This window comes from Trematomus bernacchii, unplaced genomic scaffold, assembly GCF_902827165.1.
Source record: "Trematomus bernacchii unplaced genomic scaffold, fTreBer1.1, whole genome shotgun sequence".
Classification (NCBI taxonomy): domain Eukaryota; kingdom Metazoa; phylum Chordata; class Actinopteri; order Perciformes; family Nototheniidae; genus Trematomus; species Trematomus bernacchii.
Genome location: NW_022988043.1, coordinates 23,154,537 through 23,180,668, shown reverse-complemented (window position 1 = coordinate 23,180,668; position 26,132 = coordinate 23,154,537). Strand labels below are relative to the sequence as shown.

The 26,132-nt window shown below is 42.1% G+C and overlaps 1 protein-coding gene across 1 annotated transcript in view; it reads left to right on the top strand.

Moving 5' to 3' along the window:
- Positions 1-2,460: 2,460 nt before the first annotated feature.
- The window catches only part of tnc (tenascin C), a 68,104-nt gene continuing 44,432 nt past the window's right edge, over positions 2,461-26,132 (top strand). The window contains exons 1-3 of the mRNA XM_034118203.1: positions 2,461-2,612; positions 23,031-23,582; positions 24,375-25,595. Of these exons, the coding sequence (XP_033974094.1) occupies positions 23,096-23,582; positions 24,375-25,595 (1,708 nt within the window). The 5' untranslated portion in view covers positions 2,461-2,612; positions 23,031-23,095. The remainder of the gene's footprint in view (positions 2,613-23,030; positions 23,583-24,374; positions 25,596-26,132) is intronic.

Sequence of the window (26,132 nt, the reverse complement as noted above, 5' to 3'; positions counted from 1 at the left end):
AAGAGGTGATTACTGACACGACTGTTCCATGTGTCGGGTTTATGCTTGGTGGTCACCGCCTGAGCAGTTGGATCGTGAGACAGTGGAAAAAAGTGACCTTTCAGGTCAGTGACAGCCAAACAAGAATCAAGGACAGAGCTCAAACTCAAAAAAAAATTAAGAGGCCCTTTTATGCTTTCAGGGGTTTTCCCTTTCCTGTAGTGTGTAATATGGGTTTTTTATTGCATGGTCTGCAAAGGCTAAAATCCCTGTGTTCCCTCTAGAGGGAGTTTTTCTCCCACACACTCCCCCCCCTGCCTGAAACACCTCCATTGGACTCCTTTGTTTACTTCCATAACATAATGACATCACTATGTAGAACTAGCTCTTCATTTGGCTGGCGCTCCAACAAATTGTACGTGATAGGCTTAGGGGCGGGACATCTCTACGCAGTTGACCAATCACAACAGAGCCGGCCAGCTAACCAATCAGCAGACTGGGCTCTGGTTTCAGACAGAGGGTGAAAAGAGGTGCTGCAGCACAGTAGAGACACTAAATACTAATATGAACCTGAAATGAGCAGAATATATCCTCTTTAATATATCAAACCCCATTTTGGATAGCATTTATGACCGTTTTTTGTCTGCTTTTACTATTCTTTTCGTTTGCTTTTTCTGTGCAGTGATTTTCATTGTCACCGGCAGAATAATTGCACAAGGAATTCACAGCAAGGACGTACATTAGAAAAAGTGTGTTGTCCTTGATGACTGTCTGCTGTATGCAAGCATTAGTCTGTCAACCCGATGATGGCACCACCAGACCACACGGGAGTTAGGAACACCAATGACTCCTGGGCCCCCAACTGATTGTTTTGGCTTATCAAACGTTTGGATCCATTAAGATCTCGACTAAACTCTCATCACTAATAACTATATTAATGTAATGCACTTGCCAGTGTTAACCAGAAGTATCACCAAATCAATCTTAAAGATTCTTAAGGGTCCCTGATTGAAAGGCCGCCAATTGTTAGAATCCAAAATTCTGTTAAAATATGCAAGCGGCAAAAAGATAGCAACAACATTGACTTCATTTGATTAAGTAATCTCACTATGGAATTGTTCCTGATCTTGATTTTTCCCTGATGATGCTACATTGTGAACAACACATCCATGTTAAAACCCACAAGAGGGGTGCTACTCAATGTGATAAGGAATGGACTTTTGATGAGCTCAACCTGGGCACAGGATTTGTAGACTGGAGATGAATGGGGTTTAGGAGGGCCACCGCGACATGGGTGGTTCTGGGGGGGTCCAGTGCCTCTGTAACACTGAGTTTGGACCCCGCTGTGGCACCCCTATGAAAGAAAATCGATGACAATACACTTAGTGTTGCAGCAAAGACTGTGCAACATAGGAATATGTTTGGTTTTTAAATAATCTAATTTTTATAAAATTATACTCACTGACAGTAACACCAATCATGGTATTTTCAAGTTTTATTTTAGGCTATGGCTTTCTACTGAACTAAAATTGTTGACATTTGAAAACTTTCTTTGTCTCTTTTTGTCCCTTTCAAGTTTGTAAGAAATAACATGATTGGCTGTTGGAGATCTCGGCAAAGTCTAAAGATGAACGCCCAAAATTAGCTTAGTAGAGCCAGTTGGAAGAGAAAATTGAGAATGAATAAACATAAAGGTATATTTATAGAGCTAGACAAATGTAGCTTCTGCTTTCAAGTACGCATGGGTTGACTCCTGAGCGCACGGAAGTTTCAGGCATGATTTCTCCCCCTTTCAACACTGCATCTTCAATAAAGGCACTCTCTGGCCCAAAAGTATCTTTAAAAAAAAGTGTAACTTTTGCAGAAGTTCATTCATTGACCGTGTAGCCCTGCGAGTGCATCGTCAAGCTTCCAGAACCACATTTTTGGTGAAGTCGCGTTTATTTATGTCACAGGACGACTTGCAAGTGTGAGTGGCGACAAAACACCCAATAATGGCAGCATTTTGTTACACATTCCGTGTGTAACAAAACCCATCACAGAAAAAGAGCAGAAAGAGACGCTGCCTTCAAGTTCTAATGCTATGTTAATGCCGGCTCTGCATTCACTCATATCAGGCTTTCCCATTGGCTTTGCCCACTGCAATTTGCTGCTAATGGTCCAACCAAACACCCCCCCCCCCCCCCCCTCAATCACCCCCCCCCCCCCCCCCCCCCCCCCCCCCTTTTCCTCTCCGACTCTCTTTTCTCTCAGTCACTCTCCCCTCTCTCTTTCCAGCCTCCAGGCGTCCTGTTTCAGCTCCTTCGCTTTCAGTCACAATGCCGTGGAGTGGGTGAATGGGTGGGGGGGCATTTAAGAGAGCAGTAGGTGGGAGTGGAGTCTGACTGCAGAGGGGTCTGCTGTTTAAGAGAAAGGGAGCTCACTCTCTCTCTCTCTCTCTCTCTCTCTCTCTCCTCCTCCTCCTCCCTGGCTCTCTCTCTGTAGGTAGACTGGAGTGAGCACTCAGAGGAAGATGACAGAGCTGTCAGCGCTCTGAGACTCAGTGGTGAGAACATTCTCCCGGGCTGGCTGTGATAAGGCGCTCTTCAGCTTACGTTGTGTAATCAGTGGAGACGCTGTGAGCATTGTGTGAGGTAAGTCACCTTCTTTTACCTGCATGGAGCTGTTGGGTTTGAATGGGAGAAGACGGAATGCTTTAATTAAGATAATTGAAAAAATGTCAAAGCTTGACAATTTTCACACATTCTCTCTGCTTTATTCCTCCTTTAAATAAGTTGATTTTAAAACTTTCTGGAGGATTATTTTTGACAGGTTTTTAGGACTGAGACTGAATGCAAAATTCTCTTGATGTTTAAATGGTTTTAATTCTAATAACGGATGAGTTCTAAGAGTGACATTTTCAACTAATGTGGGGCCAAAAGCACAATGAGTTATTAGGTTCACAATGGTATCAACATGAGAGAAATCCTCCCATTGGAACAAGAGATTCATTTGATAAAGGACTCAATTATTAATTGATCCCAATGATGTTCAGTCTAATCATCTGCACATTATTTCCACACTTCGTGGATATAATATATTCCAACCTACAGGGAAGAATGTGGGGGGTGTGAGCAATAAAAAGCTCATTTCCATTCATCAAAGCAGCTTCTGTAATTCATCCTCATCCTTTCCAAGCTATAGCTTCAGAGAGTGCTGCGGTGTGCTCTTCACTGAATACACCTGGGCGGTCATTATGTTTTACTGAGGAGGCTTTCCTCCGCTGGCTATTTCCTATTCATCACCAGAGCAGGTAACACAGAGTAATATCTTCAGAGATGAAAGTCTATTGAATTACTCCGCTTACAACAGGGCTGATGCTGATAGGATAGCAGACGGGAGCTAGGGGTTGTGTGTGTATGTGTGTGTGTGTGTGTGTGTGTGTGTGTGTGTGTGTGTGTGTGTGTGTGTGTGTGTGTGTGTGTGTGTGTGTGTGTGTGTGTGTGTGTGTGTGTATGTGTGTGTGTGTGTGTGTGTGTATGTGTGTGTGTGTGTGTGTGTGTGTGTGTTTTAGTTGTACACTTTACGGTTGCCAGCAGACAGTAGGCTTGTGTAACCCAGGAGACAGACAGCTGCTATGTATTAGATGCTGCTGGTTGGTTCCGATCCCAGATCTCAAGCTCACACACGCACACACACACACACACACACACGCACACACACACACACACACACACACACACACACACACACACACACACACACACACACACACACACACACACACACACACACACACACACACACACACACACACACACACACACTGTTATTCTCCATGTGCTTCCCAGTCTCAGCCTCATTTGTTTGTCAGTAGTGTCGCACAAACAGATTGCCGAAGAAAAGAGGCGATGTGAATTTGAGGATGTTCGATGGATTAGTTCATAAGCATGTATTCAGGAGAATCTGTTACACAGAAATGTCTACATGGAGTTTCCCAACATTAGAAGATCCTGGTTATACAATATCAAGAAAGGCAGTCATGAATTGAGAAATGATGTGATTTACTGCACAGGATTTAAACTTCTCATTTGTAAGACATTTATAAGATTGACATAGTCTCACTTTAGAGACTTTCTTCATGCTATTGTCACAGCAGCATGTTTACAAGCATTACGTTCTTTAGAGACTTTTTAGAGGGAGGATTTTTTTCAAATCTCTCTCGTCACTGCAGTGGATCCCCTACTGAGAGCTAGTGGGATTATTTATTGGGTTTTATAAGAGTCGGTTTGGTTCACAGATGTACACGGCATACCCCTAGAGCTGTTTCTTTATGGTGCTGGATATCAGAACCCTTATGTATATCTTGGCAGAGAGGGTAGGAGGGAAGGAGAGAGGTGAACGGGTGAGGGAAGATATAAGGTGTGTGAGGAGACCTACAGGATACCAGGGCTGCGTCTGCTGGATGGGGATTGTGTATGGTGTGGAGCACAATAGTCTACTTGCCAGCACTGTGACCATGTTAATACGTTCATCAGCAATAATAAGCATTAGATCCTATGCAGACAATAGTTGATGAAAATGGCTTGGCCGATTTAGACAATTTTGGAGTGGTTTTGGGGGTTATTGAGGAGGCTGAATCCATTTCTGACATTGATGGATAAAACGTGGCAATTTTAACCACAGAGTGGCAATTTATTTACTCTTGGTGGGCTGATATTGACTACCATGAGTAGTGTTGCGACCATAGGTAGAGAGCACAAAATGAAAATGATAACCTCTACTGTGGACATTTGTTTGAATAGATAAGCAATCTGTCCAATCCCGATAATCCAGAGTCCCCTAAAACTTCAAATCAACCCAAAATGCATCAAAGTCAGCCCACAGAGAGTACAAATTGGGCCACTTTTTGGTTAAACTGCCATAACCTAATAATGTCAAAATTGCATTAATGAATGCTAATTAAGCAATTTATGCTAATTGTGCAAATTGCCCAACATATGCAAATTGGTATCCAGCAGTTTCTTTGTGCTGGGGACCCCTTCTATACATTTCTAACATAAAACTTTAGGGTGCATTTCCTGGTTCACAATATATTATGAAGGAGCCTGGCTTAGATTCAGTAGCTGTGACTTAATCTATCTGAAATATCCCCTAAATATTACACTCCAACGTTGACTCATTTGGCATCTTAAAGATAATGGAACATGAGTTTTGGCTCAAATACTGACTATCTCTCCAACCCTCGCCCTATCCCTTGGTGCATTAATGTTTCATGATGCTTTGGCTACGCATATGAGTAGCCACTGTCAGTGACACTGGGCATAACGATGAGTGGGAAACGGGCCTTTGTTTGGACAGCTGTTAGCTCCCAACGCTCCACACCGCACAAAGCTCTCTGAGGGGGTGACTGTCTTTAACCCCACTTAGCTCCTCTACTGGTGATTGAATACAAACAGTCATAGTGGGTATTCCAGATGACCCACGCTGGGCAGGACTCAGGAGAGATGCAGAAATGTTCCATCACCATCCTCAATTCAATCTTAACCACACACCCCATCCAGGCCCTTTCCTTTCTTTTTTATTCAGCATTGTTGCTAGTTTCTGGTGAATATCAGTTTGTTTTGATATATCCTGGTGTTCAGTGACATTTAGACATATTTCACATAAAGTACATCTTTAGATAATTACACCTGCACTGTGTGGCCCTGTTTTTACGACCACCTGTGGTCCAGATGGTTCTTAATACCTTGAGTCTAGTAAACTAAAAGATACTTTTAAAACAGTAAAACTAAAGGTTTAGTGTGAAGAGAGGACAGTCAAACAGTCAGAAATCATTGCCGCAAATATATTTGTACAGAGATTGGTGGTTCTCAGAGGATGTATCCCACTGACTGGTGAGCCTTTTCCTCCGGTGCCATCAGCAGCCACACAAAGTCCAATACTGCTTTGTGACCAAAAACCTCGAAACTAATGCTATTCCAATCAGCCTTAGCTGTAGCAGAAAATCGCTCTTTTTTTAACGTTACATTTATTTACATTTTGAATAAGCTTATTTTTTAGGAACATCTGATTCTGTCTTCTAAAATATTCTTGGCTGAACTTGAAGGATTACTTCAAAGGGCAGTGCGCCTTTTTTCCCAACCGGTGGTTATTGTTAAAATAGTGTTTTGAAGACACCAATAAATGTATTACCCCCACACGTTTTTTCCTGTGGCCCAGTCAGATTAGTCATCACCACAGAAGGAAGACCCCCCCTAAAGAAATCCAGTGTTTTAAAGCGTCCCAGATGGTTTAATGTTCCTCCGATGCTAATGTGCAACGGGAAAGGAGTGGCAGTTTTGGAGCTGTGGGATCCGGGATGCCTTTGTATTGCCCGGCCCTCCATTGGGGGCATCCAATAGATGAACACATGTGGTAGACACTTCGCTCTGACACTTTGCCTCCACCGGTGACCCCGCACATTGGAATGCATGGGCCATAATGTTCTTGGAACAAGATGGGGGCCCTTTTGAGAGGGGCAGACAATTTAAATTGGGGAAAATGGTAAAGAAACGGGGAAGCCGATGAAGAGCCGACCTTGGGGACCGGGGTCATTAGGCTCATACAAGTGTCTGAATGGAAGGCACTCCCAATTTGGACACGCAACACGCTTCAGGCTTTCATCACAGACAAGGACAAACAGATGTCCGGGTATCACAGCCAACACGCTCGCTTCCATTTATAGCAGAGAGAAAAAATCCTTTCCATCCTATTTTAATGGAAGTACCCAATAAACCTTGGTGTAAAGTGCTGAAATGTGCAGTCTTTCAAAGGCCTTGCAAAGTCCTCTTACATGTTAACTCAGCATTCTTTGGTCTTGATCAAAAAACATCTCCCTGTCAGAATGTACTATTCAAGTCAGTCTACTATTTATATGTTTACGACATTCCACATAGAAACGGGGAGCTTTCTATTCTCTAGATTTAAAAAAAGGTTTGGTTTGGTCCAAAGATGCAAATGATATTGATTGGTAGCATCTTACTGTAGGTCATGTGATTCATGCTTTCTGACAAATCTATGTTAAGTCTGCTGTTGATGCCCCTTAAAAAGATGAACTGGTACCAATTCCATTGAAACAGCCTCAGACAGCCAAAACCTGAGAGGGAAGGTGTTCGTTACACGGTAAGCCTAGACTAATCCCAGAAGTCGACACCAATACCTCTGTGTAGCATTACGATACGGGAAGCAGCCAGGTACAAGGCAGATTTTTATAGTACGCAATTACAAGTGTCTGGAAAAAACAGCAGGTGGATTTTCTGTAAAGGCTGCATATGACGCTGCCAAGTCTACACACCACACAGGGCTGAGGCTAATAAACAGTAGGTCACCAGCACCCAGCATGTTAAAAAGCTCATGAACAATGACTGGCTTCCAACCTCTCCATCTGGACCCAGCGAGAACAGCAGCGCAAGACGGAGGCGCCGCGGGGGAACAGCCATAAAGAATATCGATGGGCCTCAGGGCGAGCTGCGAGTCAAATCACAATGCAATAAAAACTAAATTGAGATTTGACTGTCTGCTGCGCGATTGACCCTGTGAGCATTCTCCATCTCTCAACATTTGTTTTCTCCGTATCAAAGTGTCAGAGTCTGAAATTGGTTTTGGTTGAAGAAATAGACTATTGAGGGAGGAATCAGTCAGACATGTCAGCTGCGGCTCGTAAGCACTCGGAGGTTCTGTGAGCGCGATAGGGCTCAGCTTTGGCAGAGCGCTCTCCCCGAGTATCCAAATAAGTGTTTCTGCCGGTATCTCAGATACAGCCTCGGCGTCTGCCTTATCAGCCATGAACACACTAACCCCCACCACTCCCCCGCTATCTGTGTCATCAGATCCAATGGGGTCGCAGCGGAGAGCCAATGAGCACAGCAGTGGCTTGATGAAACCTTCTTTTCATCCATCAAAAAAGAGAGCATTCCTCATGTCATATCTGTTCAGCAACTCAGATTATTATTAATTTCTCACTATCTGGTAAATAATTTAGTGCTAATAGAGTTGTGCTTATTGATTTCAGGCCATTGCCTCTTGTCAGATTCGTGTGAGAGTGGATAGAATGATTTAATTCTTAAAAAAACAAATTAGGTATCACACATAATGAAGCTTGGCTATCTTAAAGTGTCATCTGTTGAAAATATTTCTGATTTAATTGCAGTACTGCTCTCTATACTCTCAATATCTCAAGAAAGCAAGACTTCAATAAACCAATGAAAGCTTTTGTTGGCCTAGTGACATATATACAATCAGAATCAGATTCATTTTTGCCAAGTAGCTTTACACATACAAGAAATGTGCTTTGGTGTACAGTGGCGCTTACCAAAGAGGAATACAGTTGTAAGAAAAGGACAAAAAATAGAGCTATTAAAACAATTATTATAACTTTGAAAATGAAAGAAAATGTTAAACACTAAATATGAAAGAGGCCCTGTTCTGCTTTTTGTGGTTTGCCCTTTCCTTTAGTGTGTTACTGTATATAGGTTGTTGTGCATGTAAATGGTCTGCAAAGGCTAGAGTTTCTCACCCCCCTGCCTGAAACACCTCCATTGGACTCCTTTGTTTACTTCTGTAACATAGTGACATCACTATCTAACACTTGTGCTTCTGTTGGCTAGTGCTCCAACACATTGTTTGTGATAGGCTAAGGGGCGGGACATCTCTAAGTTGTTGACCAATCACAACAGAGCCGACCAGCCATCCAATCACAGCAGACAGGAATTATAATTTCACCAAATAGTTGAGAAAATGACCGGAATATCAATAAAATAATTAAGTTGGGTTTTTATTTAAAGCCCTAAACTAACGACAAATACTTTATGAGATGACATAAAGTCTCCGCTCTGCAGAGAAGGTGATTGGCTGCAATCTGCCATGCCTCCAGGACCTGCACACCTCCAGGACCCTGAGGCGGACCAACCCCTCCCACCCTGGACACAAACAGTTTGACCCCCTCCTCTCTGGCAGGAGGCTGTGGTCCATGTGCACCAAAACCTCTCTGCATGAGAAGAGTTCTGGTCAACCTTCCAAACCCAGAGATATTGAGTTATTGTAGCAGAATCATCTTCTATTGACTAATAGAAATGTGGAAGAAAACATGTTCTATTTACACAACTAATACACACAGAGCTATAAGCCTTTGTTTGAAGGCGTGTTTCTGTTACCTGGCTAGTGTATGTCTAGTATTCTCGCATATTATTAGCACTTCGGGATTTGAAATCAAATATGAAGTACTTTATAAATGGAACCCATTATTATTATTATTATTATTATTATTATTATTATTATTATTATTATTATTATTATTATTATTATTATTATTATTATTATTATTATTATTATTATTATTATTATTATTATCATTATTATCATATTGAACTTTGATTTGTCTGCTCAAAAGCACATCTCTTTCGCTTTAGCTGGGAGATGTTGCACTTCCTTCTCCAGCTTGTGTGTCGCCTATTCAGTGTGATGTCAAAACAACGAGCTGAAAGAGGCTACAACGCTACGTAGAGCTACTGCAAAGGCAGCTAATAATTCTCTGTGGGTTTTTCTGTCAAGATTAAACCTTCCATATAATCAGTTGAGTCTGCAAACAAACATGTTTAAACAGTAGGACAGTGATCTTCATATAGATAGGGGTTGACTCTCTAAACAACAGCTATTTCATCTATTGTTAATATCAACATTTGAATTGAGCAGTGTTAAAGGTACATGTAAAGGTCTATACTTACATATTATCCAATTATTCTATGAAGCTGGCTCCATGAACTTAGGAATTGAGATTGAGATCCGTTGATACCTCATTTGTGTTGGTCTGTGAAGCGTGTTGACCTGCTGCACCTCACCTGCTTTTGGAATGTATCAGATAAGACAAAGCTGACAGACAGATAGGAGGCTTCTCTTTTCCTAACTCGCTGTATCCTAATGTCATGGCCCGACCACAAAACTGCCAAATTCAATTCCCTCACTCCTGCTCACTCGCTTCCCTCAAACGCAATGAGTCGAAACTGATTGCCTCTTAGTCTTGTTTTGTAACACGGCTTCTGTACAGCCATTAAGCTTGCAGTTTGCTCCTTTATTCTGCCGTGGGGGTTATTGTATATTTCATCGACGGCTGCATCGCTCATAAAAGGCAGAAAGAGAAAGACGGTGTGTGTCTTCCAGAGCGTGAGGTGATAAAACTTGAAAAACCTTTTCAGAGCAGCAGCAACAACGGTGCCATTGATCGTGCGTCGAGCAGTCAACTCCAGCTATGCCTCTTCCAGGAAATTAATTTCTGTGTTTGATGATTATAACTCACAGCCATAGTGCTGTCCTCAGCAAGTCGCTATCTCCCGGCTGTGACCTTGGTGGAGATGCGGGATCCAAATCAATATTCACCTGCTCGAGCGCAGGACATATGTGGGAGTTTTTCTATCTCCTCGCAGACACGTTCATTGAAATAAATATGCTCATCAGCAGATTCCAATATGTGCGTCTTTGGGATATGAGCTCTTTAAAGTGGTGATTCTTGACAAGAGGCCCATATCCTGGTCACAGTGTGACAGTATCTCAAGGTGAAAGGAGGACCAGACAATAACCCCTCATTCAGTCCTTATACAGCGACCCACATTTGGATACTGTACCAAAGAAGGCACGCTGAGTTTTTGTCATGGGTGACCTACAAAACTAGGCAAGCTTGATAAATTCTTCAGAAATGAAAAGAAAGCATCTATCAGCCCTGTTTAACATACGGTCCTGGGAGTTGAGTTGTAGTTGTTATCATTGAATATTTACAGCTTTTACACACCAAGGGGGGGGGGGGGGGGGTGGGGGGGACGGCGGTACGCTGCTTCATTATTCACTTTGTTTGTTGTGGACTTATCAGACGGCTGCAGTGTTGTCTCTTCACACTCACTGCTGCCATTATCCACTGATAGACCAAACCTTCCTTCTGCTTTCATTAGAACCACTGACTGCTCCTCCGTCACCTACCACACATTTTTGTTGATAACTCTTCCTTTGAGCCAAAACAAATTGCATTTTCTCTTCGGTAGAGCAGTAAAGATAACCGCTGCTGGCAGAGTAATAGTTTTCTTTTGATATATCTCGAAATAGCCATTTGGTATTTGCGGCACAGGTGAAATGACTACGGTTGTCCGGCTGAGCTTAAAGGAAGAGATAAAATCTGCAATCATCCCCAGACAGAAAGTCTTCTTTCTCTGAACCAACTGAAACTAAAACTTGTTTCCAAAGTGAGGAAAGGATAAGACTGGTAAAGTAGCATTGCTTTGTTAAACATGCAAAAGTGTTATTTAGGTTAATATAGGGGTAGCTCACGGATATAGGATGGATTGTTTCCCGGAATAATTATTGGTGGAGCGGGGTTGATTTGGGTATGTTGGTTCAGCCCACACTGAAAAAACTGAACCGTTGACTTTACTTAAATGTATCATGTCAACACATTTCACATAACTGTATTAGGTTAGTTGAAAGCAATAATATTAAGTTGTACATAGTATGTTTCAGAGGTGGGGGACTCGAGTCACATGACTTGACTCGAGAGTCAGACTCGAGTCGCATATTTTTGGTCTTGAGACTTGCTTGACTAACATTGATAAAAGACTTGACTTGACTTTGACTTGGTATTCATGACTTGAGACTTGACTTGAGACAGATGACTCGAAAGGACTTTACTTTTTAAAATTAAATATTTGCATTTGTTTTTTTATTGTACGGAGCCCCTAAAGGGCAATGAAAAGAAAAAAGATACTGTATCTCGTTCGCACGAGAAAGTTACCGGACCGTCAAGTAGGAAGTGGAGCACACAGGAGACAACCGTTTCAATGCAGACTGTAATGTTTATGTTGGGAAATGGCAGTGCATACATTATTTTAGATATATTTCGAATTCGGACTCTCATTCACTTCATGAAATCGCTACAGCACCAGGAGGCAGCGGGACGTGTAACTCCGCCTCTGAGAAGAGCAGCACCAGTGCGCAAAGAGCTGTGCCTTATACGCAACGCCTTCACTGTGTTTACCTTCATTAGAACAGCTGAAGAGCGACCGCAGGCTGCTTCGTTTGAACCACACACACCTCTACACACATCGAACTGCCCGATTGATCCCCCTATTACTCGTTTTATGAAGGAGATGTCCGGTCACTAAGGCGCATGATGTGTGTGTGTTTGTGCTCTGCTCAGCTCTGTGTGTTCGGTGTGTTTGTGTGTGTCCGACAACGGCATTTGTTTTCAAATGACCATGAACAGTAATTTACACACATCTGGCCAACTCCATATGTATATGTGGGTGTTCCCAAATGAAAGAAATGTGTTTGATCTTAATGTCGCACTGTCTGCACACAAACACCCACACACACACACACACACACATATCATGCGCCCTGGTACATACATTGGCTTTGATGCAATATTTCTTTGTGCACAGACACAGTTAGGAAAACAATGAGACAGTACTGTGACCCTGCTGAAGGGGAGCCAGGGCAGGAGGCTTAACATGTTGATGTAAATATTTGTGTTGTACTCCTGTTATCACTTTAGAGCCCTTTTACAACTTATAGAGTTATCATTTCAGCGCCCCACTCTCCATTGTTTATGTTGAAAATAAAACAAAACTTTTCATAACCACAATATTTTAACTGATTAAAGGAAACTGGGGTTATTCATCAGAATTTCGTATGACTTGACTTGTGACTTGCTTGACCTGAGCAATGACTTGACTTGACTTGCTTGACTCTCACCACAGTGACTTGGGACTAGCTTGAGACTTGTAGGTTAAGACTTGAGACTTGCTCATGACTTGCACATGTATGACTTACTCCCACCTCTGGTATGTTTATTTAAACTTCATATTATTGAGTTCAACTAACTTAATACAGTTGTGTGAAATCTGTCTGACATAATACATACAGTTCTTTCAGTGTATTATCTCTGTCATTTTGGGATGTTAGTACCAAGAAACCCAAGGTTGCAGTTCATATGTAACCCGCTCTGTGGAAATCCGTTGGATGTCTCAACGGTGCATTCAAAGATAAATGTGGATTTGTGTAAAATAATCGTTTTTTGGTCCTTTTTGTGTTTCTGGTTGCTTCTAAACAAAAGTTTTGGCTTTCAGAATATCAAACTTTTACTGTCATATTCAGACGATCAATACATCTTTGACGCTGAGGCGCTGTGTGTTGTGTATGTTTCTGTGTAAACTACACTCACACCCAAGCACACACATCGTTCGCACTCTCCCTCATCCCAGGAAACCAAACATCCTTGTCCTCAATACTACTAGCTTAAAAATGAGTTAGCCTAATCATGACGATGGATGGATCTTCACGAACAATACTCTGCTGACTGTATTGCTCATTATGAGAAGGACAGCCTGCTAACAAGCTTTGTCACAGACAAACCACATTTTTACAATCATAGCTAATCCAGTGGTGGTCCTAAGGGGGGGACAAGGGGTACTGTGCCCCCATAATATGAATCTCCCTCTTAAAATAACTATGGCTTAATATTGTATGCAAACTTTGAAGGCAATTTTCTCAAAATGTTGTCTTGATAATCAGTGTTGGGTGTAACGCGTTACAAAAGTAACGGAGTTACAGTAATGTATTACTTTTTGCTGTAACGAAGTAATGTAACGCATTACTAATGAAATTTGGGTAATATACTACCCGTTACAATTCTCAGTAACGCAGTTATAACTCATTTCAACCCGAAATGAAATGGTGTTTTGTTTTTTAAGAATTCACTAACATCGCGAGACATTCCGACACCAGAGAAAATTTGTGCCGGTAGATTAGTAAGCCTGGTGTTTACGTAATCAGTCAGGCTGATCTTGATGAGCCTGAAGGGTGTTCTTTTCCCCATAATGACCAAGTCGCTGCACATTATCCCGCTTATTACACGGCCAGATACTAAACAAACTAAGGAATCGACTCCCAATATTAATTGAAAATGATCGTATTTCTTCCGCTAAGAAAAAAAAAAAACTCCGTTCCACCGCGCACCAACGGCTGGAACTGCGACAACAACAACTTTACGGCAGCACTGTCCAACTCTGTTCACAGTTTCTGATCCACTAACAAGTCCTTAAACACTGCAGAGCCCATACCATACCCATAGAGAGTGTTTACTTCTTGTCTGTCTTCTTCTGTTCATTTATCTGACGTCCAGCGCTCCGTCTTTTACACTCTTTTACTTTCTCTTTCTTGATCCTTCTTAGCAACGGAATTGACCAATCAGAATCGAGTATTCAACTAAGCCTTGTAATAAAAGTTTTTAGTAGCCTTAAGGGCCTACACAGTTGCTGCACTAAACTACATTTTAGCATTTAAAATACCTAGCCATTATTTTTGTGGTTATTTTGGTGAAAGTAACTCAAAAGTAATATAAAAGTAGTGTAACTCATTACATTTCAGAGACAGTAATATTGTAATGTAACTTATGACTTAAAAAAGACAGTAATAAGTAACTTGCCCAACACTGTTGATAATACACATTATGTTGCTGAATATTTGGAGAACAAACACAACAAGGATATCATTGGAACGTTTAGAATCTCCTCTTTCCATCGGTGTGTATAACTCAGAAAGTGTTTCTTGGTAGATGTGACTGATTTTCATAGAGCAGGTCCGGATTTACTGGAGTGACAAAAAACAATTTTAAAACAGCTACAGTTTTGTACAATAAATAATGCAATTTTATTATTGTCAGAATAAATATAAGCATACAATTATTGTAAAACAAGACATATTTTAAGAATGCTATGCTCCTTGAGAAGAAAAGTGAAATGTAATGTCTTTTAAACATGCAAGCGTCTCTGATATGTGTCAAATATATTTAATCAACAATATGTCATAAATATTTATCTTTAGATGGAATAAGTAATAAGCACACATATTTAAGTTTAATGTATAAAAATGTATTTGGTCAAGATTCAGAATAGACTGGACCCAGCGAATAGACTGAAGAGTAACTAAGAGTATTGCATAAAGTGCACCAGTCTCCCCTAATCATCCACTTGCACAACATAGAGGATAAAAAAGGGACATGCTGGAAAACACTTGTGCTTGTAAGCTGTGCAATGTGTTTGACATTACATTAATGTGAAAAACAGGGGTGTATGAGGAGACTTATGTCCAGGGCACATCTGTGGATGTAACTGCCTCCACACAGGAAGCACTTCTCCTGGCTTAAAGGTTAAGCATGTTGCACATGTAGTGTACGTTTGTACACATGTGATGTCGTGAGCGTTTCTGAAGGGACTGTCCTCACACTCACCGTGATGAAGTGTAGCTGACCTTTGACCTCCTCGTGAGACTCTTTTTTTTTAAACATCTGTGTCTTTTGTATGTGAATAGATTTGTTTGGATAGTGTCTCCTGACAGGTTCTTTTTATTGCACGTTGAGTTGAGACATGTTGGCCCAGAGAGACAATCAAGTGTATCCGCAGAACCAGAATTTCCACCGTGTGCTTTTGCAAATAATGAAGTGCTGTGACATTGTTATGAAGCCGCATAATCTCTGAGGGAGGGGGTCGTGGTGGTCGTGCATGCAAAGTGTTGGATATTCACTTTTTATTCTCCCTAACTTTAGTTAAATACGTAAACTTGACATGTCAACCCGAGCAGAGGCAAATCTGAAAACTATGAACTGTTATTACAAGGCTTAGCTGAATACTCGATTCTGATTGGTCATTTGGTCATTTCTGAGGTGGTTAATTCTCGCTAATAGACCACTGCTAAGGAGGATCAAGGGACTATGTGCAGTTATATCAATCTGCAGAAAGAAGTCCAGTGTGTTAAAAAGAAAAAGAGCCCAAGAGTAGGAAAGATGTTTATGATAATGTGCTGAGCCTTGCATAGGGATCCTGATGACCATGTTGTTGTGTTATTTAACATTTCTCTTACTTACAGTAAAATGGAATTAAGTGGTATCAACATGGTTTCCATATAAGAAAATTCTCTTACATCAAACTGACAAATTGTGTGGTTTCTTTGTATTTTATGTTGGCGTGTAATGGTTTTCATTTAGATTTACTCAACGTTGTGCGGAAGTTTTTCATAGTTTTTCAATGGGTACGTTTAGGGTTGGGTCACTGTCTAAGATTAGCCGTCACTTTAAATCCTAAACAAACTACCATAAAATGAATTTAACATTCCCGACAGCCAGGGACCTAATCGCTTTTGAAATGGATGCCAAATGGATCTTTAAAGCATTTCCAGCGCGGCACTGTGTGAGGTATAACACTTCAAGAGTTTCCCTCTTTCACAACAGGGTCAGTTGCTCCAAATGTGTGTGTGTGCCAGCAGGTCTCCCTGGAAGTATTCTCCCTCACATTCGGCCACAAGACGGGCAACCAGCTTTGTTGCCGTTTCAGAAACTATCTATAGAGCAAACCAAGTGAGGGGACAACAAAGCAGCAGCAGTCAGATTGTATCAAGCCCATGTCTACAGTGCCAGTAACCAGCTGCATCAGCACAGTGCCAGGGCCACAGGGGGCTCCTGAAGGAAGTCCAGACAGGGGGATCAGCTCTGTGTTTCTCACATTCTCTTTTGCTGCTTCATATTAAACAGTGCTGGATGGCAGGTAAGAGAAGAAAAGGTCACATCAGATGTATTCTCTTCATCTATTTCTGAATAAAGGCGCGTTTTGCCAGAGCCACAGATTCCCAAACAAAGCTCTCTTTGGTGTCTCTGGGTTCTCCGCTCAGAGGTCCATGTGGAGAGCAGCCAGCCTTCAAAGTGAGAAAGCCAACCATCCGCCCAGAACTAAAACCTTAGCAGCAACTCAAAGCAATTTTCTGGCTATTTGTTGATGTAATCCCTAGTTTGTGATGCTTGGGCACGACGGTGTGACTGCATTGGTGTGGATGGGGATGTGTGACAGTGTGTTAGAGTGAGACGGAGGGCGGTGGGGGTGTGGGGTCCCCTGAGGGTCCCGATCCTCAGCACTCCCATCAGAGAGCCACATTAGCACTTTCACAGTCTACCCATCATGGAGGCGCTCATCCCTGCCTGTCTAATCAGACGGGTGGGGGGGTGAAGCCGTGGGATCCCTACGAGCTGAGCTCATCTGTCGGCTTATCACACGACAGGCCGGCAGCATCTCTTCCTGGAATATAACCTGTGCACCATCAGCCGCCATGTTCCTGCACACATGGAGATGCTGAGACGTCCTGTGTTCTACCACATCAGTACGACTAAGTCAGGTGTAGCAGAGAAAATAAAACCCATTCATACATTTCTCACCACAGGGTTGGAATATGCAACTTATGCTTATTCAGACATTTTCATGCTGGCTGCTAAAGGCTGCTATTAACCTTTCAAGCTGCCAACGCACACATTGGCTTTGTTTGAGGTAGGAAATGATTGGTGTCAGCATCTCTGGCATTAGGCTAAGAAATATATTATATAAACTCACATTTACCCTGCATGGAATCTATGCTCATTAATGTCTTCGCCATTTTGGTTCTACAAGCCATCAATCTTCAGCATATAAATACCTAGAAACAGGATTATTAGATAAATAAAATGCATCATATCACTAAATATTAGGCGTATCAGACCTATACTGGCGTGAACCGAAAACATACTTTCAACCAACCTGTGTATTTAATTTAACGCTTCTTCACAAAAAACACAGATAGTTTGTCTTCAATTAAAGGTATTATTTCAACACATTTTACACAACTATATTAGGTTAGTTGAAAGCAATACTATTAAGTTAAAATACAAAATATAGAGTTAAACTTTGTATTATTGCTTTTAACTAACCTAATACAGTTATGTTAAATGTGTTGACATAAGACATTTGATTCAACATTTCAGTTTTTTCAGTGTAATAGCTTAAAATGAAATACACAGGTTGGTTGAAAGTATGTTCTTGGTCAAGTCACCGTCGCAGTTTTTTCCGTGTGTGTATTTGATGTAACGCTTATATTAAATAGCAACAGAATGAGCAGGTTTAAGTCAATGCCAAAACCTCAGCGTATTTATCTAGCAAACCTGTTAAAAGAGTCAAGTCTCCGAAGCGTTTTGGTTCAAGCAAAAAAGAATCACGTTACAGAAATAAAAAGAAAGCGGCCCTCAGGAATGCTGAGCTGACTGTTTGCAGGTAGCGGGGGAGTCTGTGCTCACAGGAAGCCCACAGATGGTCTAACCATACACCGCAATCAATCTGTCAGCCCGGGCCGCAGAGAAAAGAGGAGGCGCCCCCCCGTGCAGGTGTTGCCGGGCTGTTTGTGGCAATCTTTCTCAACGTGGTCAAAAACAGAAAGCTTCTAATCATCCAGGTCATGTGGGCGGCACCGCATGAACTGCTGCTCTTGGTCCTTGAAGAATTGTGAGAAGAATGCCCCAATGTCATCTGCTAAGTGTGTGTCTCCTCCTCTGAGAGAAGAAAGGCTAAAATGGGTCAGAAGCAGCATCAGGATTGGAAGTGGTCTTTTGTTAGGGGCAACAGAAACAGAATCATTGCTTTTCAGTGGGAAACTCTGATATTTCAGTACAGCTATGGCCCCGAGTGTGTGTGTGTGTGTGTGTGTGTGTGTGTGTGTGTGTGTGTGTGTGTGTGTGTGTGTGTATGTGTGTGTGTGTGTGTGTGTGTGTGTGTGTGTGTGTGTATGTGTGTGTGTGTGTGTGTGTGTGTGTGTGTGTGTGTGTGTGTGTGTGTGTGTGTGTGTGTGTGTGTGTGTGTGTGTGTGTGTGTGTGTGTGTGTGTGTGTGGTGTGTCAACCAGGGCCTGTTTGGATCAGGTGCCCTACTGCAAACCAGTTTTCATGGCCCTGAAAACTGATACTCAGGCACCAACAATCTGCTCGACCATTATATAATCCTTTATTTACGGCGCTATGTTGCCAAACATTTTCCATGTAAATAATTTATTCTGCGACATTAATTGTTTGAAAATGAGACAGTGAATACTACTTTCAGCAGCAGCTGGTATAAGGAAGCGGTAGATTCAACGTGCATTTAGAACTGTATTAGTAATAGCAACATGAGAACAGTTCTAACGTAGTCCACCATTGTTGTTATTGTGAGGGATCATCACGTTGTTGCAGTGGCGGCGCCAGGGGGGAGCTAGTGGGTGCTGAAGCACCCCCCAGGATAGCCATAACACCCCCTAAGCACCCCAAATAAATTTTTATGTGTGAAATTCATAATTTCAAAAAGGATTTATTCGAATATAATATGCTACAGTACAGTACAAGTAGCCTACTTCTGGGTCTCTGTGTTTCATTCAAGCTCTGCTCTGTGTGTGGCACGAGCCATTTTGTGTGCGTGCGCGAGCGAGCGAGAGAGCGTGCACCGGTACCGGAGATCGTTGTGGTTAGCATCTGGTGCTAGCTACACTAACGGATATAAGGAGCTTTTTCAACAACAAGGTGGAGGGAGAACTCTCTCCTGTCAGACTGAGAGTCTCAGATAACCTCAGCTCAGGTGAAGTAAAGGACTCTCTCAGTGTTTAGATAGTTAACTTTAGTCTAAGTTATCTCAGTGGGTCTCAAACGGTTTGGTCACGATTAATGTAAATAAGTATTTCAGAGGCACACGTTTATATGATCATTATAGGTATAAAAAAATAAGAGCATAAATGAAAAACAGGTATGAAATATATATGACAGTAAAACAAGGGGAGTGATTTGTAAAGTATCCATAAAGAAAAAGAAAATCTGTTTACAGGTCTGTTTCATATGGTGTTAAGAGAGGTATCCATAGATCTCTTAATGTTGCTCTCAAAGTGCACCAGATTGAAGCATTTCATTTCAATATTAAAAAGAAAATCTTCCCGGGGGAGCATGCCCCGGACCCCACTAGAGGAGGTTAGGTCCACCCCCCACTTGTAAAAAAATAGCACTTTACCCCTGCTTACACCTATATGCCGTGAGCTGATTATCGAGCCTTCATTGTAACAGTCGCGGGTACACTGTGTGTGCGTGTGGGGATTGTTGCAGTAGAAAATTCCACTGTAGCGCCCGGTACCTTAATGGGAAACCCTAAATGTTTGAGCACCCTCTATGAAACGTCAAGCTACCCCACAGCACCCCCAAAAGAAAATATCTGGCACCGCCACTGCGTTGTTGTAGCAGCAATTCAAATAGTAACGTCAGGGTGTAGCTCTTCTCGGGCTCTGATTGGTTGAAAACAAACTGGCTATTTGGTGGTTTGGTGGTTCAACTGCTGTGTCGGGACTCGGAAATGTCCCGCCCCTTAGATCAGCTTCAATTTGTTGGAGCTCTAGCCTATAGAAGTGAGTGTTACACAGTGATGTCACTATGTCACGGAACTAAAAAAAGGAGTCCAATGGAGGCATTTCAGGCAGAAACTCCCTCTGGAGAGAAAACAGGGATTTTCGCCTTTCAGACCATTTACATGCACAGAAACCTATATATCACATTACAGGAAAGGGAACACCCCAGAAAGCACAATATCACAGCAAAATCAGCAGTGCTAATTGAACTCTTATAGAGTCAAATACAACACTTTTAAAGTGTTGTATTTGTTTTGAGTTAAAACTACACTTTTGAAAGTGTTAAAAGGTGTACACTAGGACAGAGATCCAGCAACTATCTCTATAGTTAAAATGTAACTCTGGTCAACACCGGTCAGTGTTACATTTACTCAACACTATTGCATAGTCAAAAGTTAACACCACAAGTGTACATTTTTTTAACACTAAATAGAGTTAAAGTCATATTAACACTATTGAGGATATCAAATGTAACTCAATATTTAACTCTTTAGAGTTGATTCATATTTTAAAAGCACTGTAGGGTGTCAATTTATAATCTCACCTGCACACAATGCAACATTATTAAAAAAAACGATATCAAAGAAAGACACAAGCCAAGTTTCAAAGTTTGCAGTTAACATCGAACTGTATTTGTGTAAAAACAACACATACAGCATTGGCTTACATTAACATTCCACAGTACGTCCATTCAGTCCTTAACAGCACAGGTCACACAATATGACAATGTGGCACTATGTATGTTTTTCCATCCATCTCATTAGAAAACTGTTTGTCATAGGGTCTAACGCAAATCATCAATAGAAATAACAGAAAATGAATCAATTGTCTCCTCGATACAGTATGAACTATAGTGTTCATCAAAATACAGTGTGTCCACTTTGCAAATCAAAATGAAAGCTTGATCTTCATTTAGAATTATATTATTGATTTTTCCAAAAACAGGAGTTTCTTTATCAGTTCTAATCAAAACAAACATTCCAATTTGTTAATCAGTTCCATAGTTCTTTACCCAGTTAGTAGTTGACACGTCGCAGTATGCATTCACATTAAATGTAGCACTTAAAGCCTCACCACCCTCCAAGCTGTCAATCATTTCCTTCCTGACTGGACCAAACTCGAATCTCTGAAAATTAAAATTCTCCCAGTGATAAGCCAACTGTCTTTGGTGTTGTTTTACTAAGCTTTTTGTAATGTTTTTGAAATTCTTCACTGATCTTTTAAAAAAATAATGTTTGGCCTCAAATCTCATGCTCCATACATGGAGGAGTGGACCTATTTTTCAAATTCACCTTGGGTAATGTATCATAAAATGATGCTTTGGAATAAATCTTCTGTCAGGAAACAAAGATTTGAACAGCTTGTGGTGATCAATGATTAAATGCTTCAAATAATATGTCATACCATTTGTAATAATTGGTGAAAAAACAATATTCACAATCTGAATCAAGAGGAGGAGCAGATTCCAACAATTGTTGTTTCTTTCAACAACATCACCAAGAATAAGGGGAGCATTTCGCAAGAGACACCATGACTGAATTGCATTCAATCCAAGATTTGTGCTCTCATCCATTTTTAAACCACTTGGCCTGTTCCATCTCTCAGTATATCCATAGTTTAAACTTTGGATCCTCATTGACAGTGTTTCCAGAGATAGACACTTCTTATTGACAAGGTACTGAAATACAAGTTTCAGTTCGTACTGCACTACACCTTCAAGCAAATCGTGCATGATGTCCACCGCGTAGTTATCAGAGGTGTGGAAAAATGTTAGTGTATTGAGCAAGCATGTCTTCTTGACACCAAATGTTGACCCTAAAACAGGATTTTCCTGTAGAGCTGCATGGATTTCTTTAGTACGAAAAACCATACCAGGGTCATCTTCAGTGAAGACGGACTAAATCTTCTTCAATCAGCCACTCAACAAAACCAAACAGCCCGTGTAAACCCAGATTATCACCTGTTACTTGAATAACAGATCCTAGCAATGGTGAGTCAGAGAAAGGCACCTCTATCCCTTGCATTTCCAGTATTTTAAGATCATCAGTGAGAGGCTTTAGTATTGCATCAAATCCATATTTGTTCAGGTGTTGTGCATGAAAAAGTGCCACCACATGAATATTCATCAGCACAGAACTACATTGTGGGGGTAGGTTCCTCAATATGAAGTAAATACAACCAAGTTTGTGTATACCCTTCTTTGAACTTAAGGGATTTGCTGTCTCAAAATCGTCATAGAGTTGAACCTGTAGAGCGTGTTTTTGCTTGGAAAACAAATCATTGCTTTTGAAATATGAACCATCACTTATGTCTTTATAAGTACCTTCTTCTTGTTGTTTTGCCTGCAGGAATAATTCACATAGTTCACTGTTCTTAAATATAGACTTAAGGGTTCCCAACAAGGGTACATACACAAATGTGTCTGTTACAGGTATCTGATTGTAAACTCCTGTTGTTCGATCTCTGCGTAAATCAAATCTGACCCCAAGAACATACTCAACAGGTTCAACAATCTCCCACTTTTCTTCAAAGAACCTTTGTCGTTTGGATCCTGTATTAAAGGATGTGAAAGGATTTTCTAGCAGATCAAAACTATTTTCCAACTTTTTACCCAAATCAGTGCCTTGGACCTCTGAACTGCAGTTGAGAACTGCATTCCAATATAACACTTTTGATTTTACTGGGCCTTTTTCACATAAAGACGTAAAGAAGAACTATCAGACACAGTAATGAGCATGGAAAGTGATCTTCTTAATTTGTTCTTTCTGTCTGTTCTTTATTTTACTCTAGGACTAAGGACAAGAAGACCTACTTGATACCTGAATAGACTGTTGTCTGAGTGTCAGGGTGTCATCATGGGCATTAAAGGCTTCCTCTTGGGCTTTGTGACCCTGACCCTGCTCCTCGAGATCTCCACTGCTGGCCTGGTCAAAAAGGTCATCCGCCACCGAAGAGATGCTCTGAGTCCAAAGCAAACCCAGGAGAACATCACCCTGCCCCACTCCGACCAGCCGGTGGTGTTCAACCACGTCTACAACATCAACGTCCCCTCCACGTCCCTCTGCTCCGTGGACCTCGACGCCCCTGGTGATACCGATCTCAAACAAAAGAGTGCCCCGATGGACATGCAGAACAGCGAGCACATGGAGCACACCATGGACGGAGACAATCAGATCGTTTTCACCCACCGCATCAATATCCCCAAGCAGGCGTGCGGCTGCGACAACCAGCTGCCCGATATCAAGGACATCCTGAGCAGGCTGGAGATGCTGGAGTCCGAGCTGTCGAGTCTGAGGGAGCAGTGCAGCGGAGGGACGGGCTGCTGTGGGGCTCAGGTTACAGGTAGCTGTGTACCCTTCACTGCATTTAATGTCTCTCTCCTTCAGTATACATGTGAGGTGAACTCAGGTGAAATTAAACCCTAATTGGATTCAACCACATTGTTTCGAAAGCTGGTGAATTTAGATTTCATAGGTAACAAAGCAGCACCGTTTTTAAAGCTGAGCCAGGCAATCATTTTTAGCAATATATTTGCATCTTCTTACTCATTAACCACACATTGCCTGTATTTCATATTAGTGTCACCCTTTTTACAATGTAGGGATAAGTTAATTGCTTTGTCTTCCTACCTTCTACTCATTGTTTTCCATTCCGTGTTTTTGAAAACGTGCTGTTTCTTCATTAAAGGGGCTCGTGAATCATCACAATCCAACATTTGCCAGCAAACATTGGAATGCAAATAATGATCAGATTCTCGTGATTCTTTAAAAGATGACTTTGCTAGTCTCGCTAGTTAGGACTTGAATATAATACGAAGCTTTGTAGCTGCCAGTTGTCAGTTATGGGCTGTCAGAGCACCTTTGGGAAACATTCAGGTTTTTTCAAAATGTTAAGTCACTATGAATGTATTTTCAAGTGTTTAATTTAAATTGGACAGAAACCACTGAGAAGTTAAAATGCCTCATCAAGGCATTATTAGTTACTTTTATTAAAATAAAATGTTCACCTTTGTTTAAACAGTCTGTTGACCTTTTCGTCCTATAATAGGGCAAGTTACCTTAGAAATGGATGCATTGCTCATTTTATTCAATTTCTTATTACAATATTTATTTTTCCTGTGTGGTTGTTCCCCAGGTGAAGTGTCCACAAAGCCCTTCTGTAATGGCCATGGTAACTGGAGCACTGAGACCTGCAGCTGCATATGTGAGCCTGGATGGAAGGGCCCCAACTGCACCGAGCCTGAGTGCCCCAACGACTGCCAGGACCAGGGCCGCTGTGTGGACGGCAAATGCGAGTGCTTTGAGGGCTTTGGTGGGGACGACTGCAGCAGTGAGCTCTGCATGCTGGACTGCGGTGACTATGGCCACTGTGTGGAGGGCTTCTGCCTCTGTGAGGACGGCTTCATCGGCGAGGACTGTGCCCAGACCAACTGCCTCAACAACTGCCTCGGCCGCGGGCAGTGCGTAGAGGACGAGTGTGTCTGCGACGAGCCGTGGACGGGCTTCGACTGCTCCGAACTCATCTGTCCAAACGACTGCTACGACCGCGGACGCTGTGTCAACGGCACCTGCTTTTGTGAAGAGGGCTACACCGGAGAAGACTGCGGGGACCTCACCTGTCCTGGCAACTGTAACAACCGTGGCATGTGTGTGAACGGCCAGTGTGTGTGCCAGACCGGCTACAGTGGAGAGGATTGCTCCAAGCTCACCTGTCCCAAGAACTGCAACGAAAGAGGCCATTGCTTCAACGGGAAATGCATCTGTGATCCAGGATATGAGGGTGAAGATTGCTCCATCCTCTCCTGCCCCGACAACTGTAGCAATAGGGGCCAGTGCGTTAACGGAGAATGTGTGTGTGACGTAGGCTTCCAAGGCGAAGACTGTAGTGAGCTCTCTTGCGCTAACAATTGCCAAGACCGTGGTCGTTGCGTTAACGGAAAGTGCATTTGTAACAAAGGCTACGGCGGGGAGGACTGCAGCACCAAGACCTGTCCAAAAGACTGCATGGGACGTGGAGAGTGCGTGGACGGCAAGTGTGTGTGCTTCGTCGGCTTCTCTGGGAAATCCTGCGGCGAGCTGACCTGCCCCAATGACTGCCTGGACCAAGGTCGCTGTGTCAACGGACAGTGCGTCTGTCATAAGGGCTTCACTGGCGAGGACTGCAGCGAGAAGACCTGTCCCAAGAACTGTCTTGAGAGAGGTTACTGCGTCGATGGCGAGTGTGTGTGTTACGAAGGTTTCACCGGGTCGGACTGCTCCATGCTGACCTGCCCAGAAAACTGCCAGAACCAGGGACGCTGTGATAACGGAGTTTGCATTTGCGATGAGGGCTTCCTTGGAGAGGACTGCTCTGAAGGTAAGATGGTTCATTCACTGAGAGTAATCCTTACACCTGGGCAACTTAGAACTTACAAAGTCTGCAGTCTATTTCAATATACTACCAGTGAAGTCAGAAACATTCTACAAGTATTGGCATTAAAGCTGCATTATTGATTTTTTGGCCACTTAGGGGCATATATTTACAACAAGCTTACAATTGTATTGGCCTATTCTAATAGTCTAAACATAATGAAGTGTGCATGTAAGCGAATATGTTGCCTGTTCACACATCCACAAGCGGAACAACAAATTCAGGAGAATATTGAATGTCTAATTGAATGTCTAATATTCAGTCTTGTTCAGTTTTTGTTTTGGGAGTATGTTGCATAATGCCTGCTGCAGCTTTTGGAAATAGCATTTGAGAGAGTATACAAATATATTGTTAAAAAAAAAAAAGAATTAGCTTAAAGGGATGACAAATATTGAGAAGAGCAACAACATTCTCGCTGCTCCTTTCAAATAGACAAAGAACTGACATTTTGGGGATGAGTTACAAAAGTGATAAAGTTTCACC